Below are 7,391 nucleotides of genomic sequence, written 5' to 3'. Positions count from 1 at the left end.
GTTGGATGAGCTGAATGAAGTCGAGGGGAGGAAGTGGCGGTTAATGCAGCTCCACACCTTTCCGGTGTAGCAGCACTGCGACCAGCTCGACTTAAAGGAGAAAGACGAGAGCTGGGTGTATTTATCCAGACAGGAGGGAGCGATAGGAGGTAAACTGCTTTTTATTTCCACGTTTAACTCGGGTGGGGGTCCGAGTCGAACGTGTCGTTTCCTTCGCATATATTTTGTATCTGGATATTATTAGCTTGCGACAGCTAAGTACCGTTATCTAGTTAGCCTTAGGCTAGCTGGCTGGGCTACAAGCTAGCTAATGTTAGCTTACTAGCCCTCTTCAGCAGCCATGAGCCAGACCCTGCTAATTTGGCATGCCTGACCCTCCTCCTAAATCTCTCCTTTTTTTTTTCTTCTTCTAGGAAGATAAGAAGTGGACTCGCATGAGTGGATATAAGTGTCGCTGAGTCACCGAGGATTTCTTTCAAAGACTCCAGCAGCGAGGGTGAAGTTACCCGGCGCGACGCTTTATGGACTAGCCGCCGAAAGCTGCTTTTTCTCCTCCGGTAGCGGTGAAGAGAACAAGGGCGCACCCGATGTGGAGGACCGGACGCCAGACGGAACTCACAAGTACCGCGGCCTGCGCACGGCCTTGCCGACCTGCGGTGTCTGCTCTCTGCACATTTTAATCGCCTCGGCCTGTCTTGGTCACACAGCCTTAGGTTGATTTTTTTGTTTTGTTTTTGGCAACAAAATGAACGTCCTGCAACAGCTGGTGCCAAGTTCTTAGTCGAACCATGCCATGTTGTGTGTAGGGCCTTCAAACCGTCTTATGCTTTGATCGTAACTTCACCGTAGGCACGAGTAAAAAGCCATTTGGTACTATTTGTTAGGGTTTTAACATGAGTGTACTTTTTTGACTTTTCGATTCTCCCTCAAATGCTCTTCGCTGAGACATGTTTCCAGAAGTAAGCCCATTAAGCGGAAGCTATAAAAAGTGAATAATCATCAGCAAAGGTATCAGACTTTTTTTTCTGGTTAGGATCGAAGTATTTATGCACAAGAGTTCAAAATGGGGAAAGTGCTGTCTAAAATATTCGGCAACAAGGAGATGAGAATATTAATGCTCGGACTTGACGCTGCGGGAAAGACGACAATCCTTTACAAACTGAAACTCGGACAGTCCGTCACCACCATCCCCACAGTGGGCTTCAACGTGGAGACTGTCACCTACAAAAATGTCAAGTTCAACGTCTGGGATGTCGGGGGGCAAGATAAGATTCGCCCCCTGTGGCGACACTACTACACGGGCACCCAGGGGTTAATCTTCGTGGTGGATTGCGCGGACAGGGATCGCATCGACGAGGCGAGGCAGGAACTCCACCGCATCATTAATGACCGGGAGATGCGCGATGCCATCATCTTGATATTCGCCAATAAGCAAGACCTTCCGGACGCCATGAAGCCACACGAGATCCAGGAGAAGCTCGGCCTGACCCGCATCCGAGATAGGAATTGGTATGTTCAGCCCTCCTGTGCGACCACAGGCGATGGACTCTATGAGGGCTTGACATGGCTAACCTCGAATTACAAATCTTAATGATTGAGTGCTGACTGTTTTAGGTCAAAACTATAATACCGTTGCAAGTAACAAATAACTTCTCGAAATGAATATGGTTAAGAAGTTGATTATCTCCCATTTATTTTGAATACTACGTTTACCCCACGACTAATTTATCTTTAACTTGGTTTGCTGGCTTAAAGTTTGCTTGTGCTCTGTAGCAGACCTGTATCACATTAATTTCCTTGGGTTTAGCGTGATGAATAATTGGCCCTAATGTTAAAGCCAGCAAGAACACCGCCTTTGCCTCTTCTTTGCCCTGTTTGTATGATTTTTTTTTCTTCCTGATGAAGCTTTTGTCTTGATTCTTGGACAAAAACTTTATTCAAGGTTCTTCAGTCTCTGTTGCATTGAACTTGGATCTTTTTATTTTTCTTGAGGTGAGATCTTTAATGTCACAGTATACTTGAAGGACTTTGACATCTGTTTGAACGCAGTACTGTGATGAAAAATATTTCTTAATGATATTGAATGCTGCAAGGGAAAAACAAAAAATAAACACCATTGCTTACAACTCAGTGTCATCAGTCTTCACATCAGAGAAACAAAAAACTACTCGAGACATGTGATACCCATCTCAATTCCCCTTGGTGGGTTATATAATTTACCAATTGACCTATTCAGTGTCATGTCTTGATACTTAATTGTGCTGAATCAAATAGGCCTCTGGTAACTTAAACATGCTTGTTGGGATGCATTTTGATTTTTGGGTAACACGTAAGTTGACTCAATCTGTCCAAAGGAATGTCATTCAGCTCTGCGCGCCTCTTAACCTGATACCACAGTTGATTAGTGTCAGCATTGGGACATTATATGATAGCCTATATCTGTAGCATGAGTACGAAAGTACAGTAACCCTACATCAGTCCATCTGTCGTGCAGTCAGAGGGAGCTGGTCACTGTGGACATGTTGAAGACACCCAGGGGTGCAGCTCTTACTCTTATTTTGACTGGGGGGGAACCATGTACAGAACAATGTCATTGTAATGTCTTATTAAAAAAGTGATTTTAAATCTGTTATGTCTATTTGGTTTTTTTTCTAAAGAGTAGAGGAACTTAAAGGCCTGTGAGTGTTCAAACTTTTTTTTTAGGACGGCCAAAAGTTTTATTAATTTAAGCAAATTAAGTTTAATATATGCACGCAACATTAAAAAGAATGCGCATAGTTAAAAGTAGACGTCCGAGTTGTTAAAGTCTTTGTTTTAGTGCCATTGGGCAGATTCCTCATAGAGGATTTATGTCCACCCACAATAAGTGGTTGGCCTAAGTTCCCTTGCCAGTAACTGGGAGGGGGCACAAAACAGGAAGTCCGACTGCTGGTCTTTTGGGCACAACAACAGAACCACACGATAGTTGGCATGGTGTGGTGGAGCAACACAGCCAAATTGTTTTTGAATATTGCCTGTTGGTTGCGAGGCATCGCTGAGTCGATGCTGAGCTGTCGGCCGTAACTTCCTGATTTTTGCTTTTGGTTGGGACAAGAAGGGTGGTTCTCATTCAGCGGCAATGATGTGTGTCCAAGGTTCCCTTAATGCAGAGCTGGTGTTTGAGAAATGTCAACAGGATAAACATCCGAGTTGTGAGTTAGCGATGAGCAGATGCCGGTGGCTAATGAGAGCATTTATTGCAGCGTTTTAAACATGGGAGCCACTCGCAACTATTTGTGGCCTTCCCTCCACGTACCCACAATGTGCGTGCGTTCCAACATGTTAGGAACATGAGGCCCACTGTACGCTGCTCAAAAAGCACAGAGTCTGCATTTATTTTCGTTTTGCATTTGGAGGAAGAGAATGCACACTGTCACATTGTGCGCTCTATCCTACACACACAGGTCTGCGTCTGCGAGCGATTGGCTGTTTGATCATGGCGGCTGGCGGCGCTGGTGCTTAGCGCGTCGCTGTAGAGGCCTCAGGATGTTTGCTTTAGCACCACGGAGGTTTCCGTCACACGGGGTCAGGTGACAGAGACAGGAAGCTGAGATGTTCCACACGACTCACACAGCACTGCAGCTGTGATTTAAATACTTCCCCATTAGAATGAAGGGTCTAGAATCTAAATAATCTGCAACGAAAACTGCGCGTGCAGAAAGGATCCATTTGCAAATACGTGCTTTCTGTTTCCGGTCTCGGTCTCGGGCCTCCATTAGATGCCGACGTTGCAGTTTAACTGGGCTGTAATGGTCTCTTTGGTTCCCTCCACTTCATTACAACCATATGATTCTCACAGCTTCATTGGTAACACTGGGGTCCCCTGGGGCCAAGACAGGAACTGTAAGCAAGGCTTTATGACCTCCCCCCTGATGTAAAGATGAGACTTTATGGCAGCTCCCTCTGTGATTGGCTGGATTTCCAGACACCTTCTTAGAGGAGAGGTCATAGAGGAAAGCTGGTATAATGGGCTTCATTCCTCCCGCTTACACCGGCCGAACTGCATGTGTAGGGGTCGACTTAAAAGTGTGTCCCCTACGGCACCGCCACGTTTCCCTTTAGCATCTCACCGATGGAAACTGACTATTTCACATCATTCAAACAGTAGACAAATGAAATGACTTAAAAACCTCCAGTGCTTTGTATGGGCATGTCTATGACAGACTTTTCTCAGGCCCCAAAGCCTATTTGTTGGGGAAGTTCCTATGACCACGGCCTGATGAGATCTTTGCCAGTGTGGCTTGGCGTTTTCGGTATCGTAACGTTCTGGTCGCGCTGCAAGTTCCCCTTCGGTTCCTCTTATTCTACATGAAAAGAGGAAGAGTGGGGAGGAAACCGAAAGAGACCCGGCTCTCTGTGAGCACAGACCTGCACTATGAGAACTCACCTCCCCCTCCCCCTTTGGACGGGGCGAGGTGTCATTTGCGTCAACTTGACAAAGATTAAAAACAGCTATGACTCACTGAAGTGAATGGTTTTATAGCTTCTAAAAGCAGCACCATGTTTGTGGTTTTCTAGGGTGTGGTTAGTGTTCCTCGGTGTCTTCACTTCCCTTCATAACGCGCCCCCCCCGCGGTGTAACATTTGCGCAGGTAGCACTGATGCAATGCAATTTCGGGCCTCCAGTTCAACAGACACAGCCAGCTGGATGAGAAACTGTAGGATTTGAGACACGTTGGCCAACACATTGTTATTAAAGCAGTTTATTTGCGTCGCAGGGAACACCTACTTCAAGCCACAGCTCACAAAGGCGGGGGGGGGGGGCGGCGTTGTTCAATGTCTGCTCATCCTCAAGGACACTGAAACATCGGTTACGTTCTCTGTGCCTCCAGTAGCCTTTTTTCCCCTGAGGTGTTGCGTCATGAAGTGTAAAAACAAACCCGGAAGTGGCGTAAAGATGTTTGGGGTTTCTTGCTGAGGTTAGCACTCTTCGAATGGCGTGCTGCATGCAGGCCCCTGGTTGCCTTTACGCGTGCATTCTTTTTGTTGTTTTATATTCTAGGAGGTACTTTAGTTGGTGTCATTGCAGGTGAGCGGGGTGCAGGTTTTCACTTTGGAAACAATCAAAGAGAGACGTGCTGTGGTATAGCCCAGCGGAGTGAGGTGGAAAATGTGAGGTTGAGGAGTCCAAGGTGCACTCTGGGCTTTGGTCCAACGTACATTCCATTCATATCTGCAACTGAAGGTCACATGCTGTGGTGAAATGACAAATTCAGAGAACGATACGATTGTATGACGACTATACGAACTGCTGGTGGTCCACGAGTTTTTGTAAATGGATAGATGGAGAATTTACACAAGCAGAAACTAAATTATTTAAGCCACTAACCCTGCAGGCTTGTTTGTAGAGTCTAACTGGCCCATGATCATGTTTTATCCACTTACAAACATTACTTTTTTTTTTTTTTCAAGCCTCAGGCCTTCTATTTATATTCCATTATGTGAAAACTAAAAGTTATCCGCACGCCTCCTCTTGAGGATTCCACCAGCTGTGTGAGTGTGAACCAGATTTCTCTCTGCTGTGTTTTCCCAGCTGTAACACACACACAGAGCAAAGAGGATCATAGCAGAGTGTTAACAACCTTCAGATGTAAGCAGTGCTGGGCGGATTATGGCCGATTAGAAACCCTGGTGCATCTATTTCTGAAGCTAAATGAAATCAACTGGCTGTTTTTCTTGAGGTTCTTCTTCGTTATACAGTACGCAAACGCATGATCTGACCTTTGCCACGTGGCATCTGGAAATTGGATTGACACATCTTCCTCAGTCCGCACAGGATGCCTTTCATCCCAAAGTATGCAGTGACTACAGAGAGCCGTCAATCAACCATCGGCAGCATGCAACCGGCCGCGTGTATTCACTCTCAGCCCCCACACACCGACAGGCTTGTTGTGATCAGCACTTTTAATTTCGACATGGACAATCCGTGCTGTGTGGTATGGTGCTAATATGGGGCCTGTAATCACAGCAATGGAGCAAAGGGCCCTTCTTTTTCTCCTTCTCACAGGACTGGATTTGTGCCCCCTCTCAACTGCAGCACAGCTGTCTTAACAGCCCCCCCCCCTCCCCGCCTTCCTACTGTTCCCCTGCAGGGGTGAGGGGGGGGGGGGTTTACTCAGCATTGTGTTTCTATAAAATGGTTGTTCTGCATCGTGGCATCTTGATATGAGAGCTAAAGAGCTGTGGTCACATGCTCTGTCCTAAAGGGAAGCATTACGTGTAGCATGAAGAGAAAAAGGGGAAAGTGGACACCTTTGCACGATCAGAGGAGTCCCAAATTGCTGCAGCCCTGTTCTATTTTTAATCAGCCCAGTTTGATGTCTATTCTTGAGCCCCTCCCGAATAATTGGCGAGAAAATAAGTCTTCCTTTCTGGAACGGCGTCTCTCGGCTCCAGGCATCATGATGACGGTGACACAAAGGATCTTCTGTGTCACTTGGCTGCGATGCAGCACAGTGGTGCACACCACACAGGCTGCACCGAGTCGGGCTCCCCTCCGCCCGTCTGGTGTTGAGGGGGAGCTGCACTCCTCCCACAAAAACAGTGGGTGGGTGGGAGGGGAGGGAGGGAGGGGGGGGGGGGGTTACCTGCACTTTACCCTGATGTTTTTTTTAAACCTTGTTTGTTGCGTGTGGAAAGTGCAGACCGCACACACGAGACAGGACAGAGCGTTAATCAATAATCGGCCCGCGTTTAGCGCACTGTGTGGCCTATATGCGAGGACTTGGAACTGTGTTTGTTCTTCCTGCAGGTAAAAGTTATTTCTTCTCATAGCACCATCTGTTGGCAGACCATGCCCCCATTCTGTCTCGGTTTCATGCAGCTTCTACGCCACATGTTCAGTGCTGAGTCGTTATGGTCACTGGAAACCAACTGTTACATGTAGATGATAACAGAGCAACGACACCGTGGGCTGGCCTCATTTACTCAGAACCTCCCCGATCCCCCCGTAGTGACGGCCTAATTAGTCACAAGAAGATTATGACTACATTATATACACATTACATGGGGTTAACACAGACTGGAAAATACATTCTAAATGATTCGACTGATCCTGTGGACAGGAGGTGGAAACAGTGGCGCTCGCGTCTAATCTGCCAATAAACCCCTCCGGGGGCCGTCCTCGTCACACTGGGGGGACATGAACTTGATGCCAGCTGTGAGTCAAATTAATTAGCTGAACATATCCTGGTCAGAGCCAAAGGAGACCTCGATAATAGGCTGGCTTAGTGTCAGGCCAAAGGGAAAGTTCAGAGAAGGGCCACAGGGAGTGATTATGAGGGGGGTTCTACCGGTTCTGGTAAATGTGTTTTCAGTTCACGTTGTGTTTAAAAGATGATCTGGCATTAATT

The 7,391-nt window shown here is 46.9% G+C and overlaps 1 protein-coding gene across 1 annotated transcript; it reads left to right on the top strand.

Annotated features, from left to right (window-relative positions):
- arf6b (ADP-ribosylation factor 6b) lies at positions 1 to 2,629 on the top strand. Its single transcript, XM_037486470.2, has 2 exons — positions 1 to 149; positions 414 to 2,629. The coding sequence occupies exon 2, from the start codon at positions 1,064 to 1,066 to the stop codon at positions 1,589 to 1,591; it is 528 nt and encodes a 175-aa protein (XP_037342367.1). The 5' UTR covers positions 1 to 149; positions 414 to 1,063; the 3' UTR covers positions 1,592 to 2,629.
- The last annotated feature ends 4,762 nt before the right edge of the window (positions 2,630 to 7,391 follow it).

The sequence above is a fragment of the Pungitius pungitius genome, chromosome 14 (genome assembly GCF_949316345.1).
Source record: "Pungitius pungitius chromosome 14, fPunPun2.1, whole genome shotgun sequence".
In the NCBI taxonomy this organism is placed as follows: domain Eukaryota; kingdom Metazoa; phylum Chordata; class Actinopteri; order Perciformes; family Gasterosteidae; genus Pungitius; species Pungitius pungitius.
This window is presented reverse-complemented; position numbering and strand designations above follow the sequence as displayed.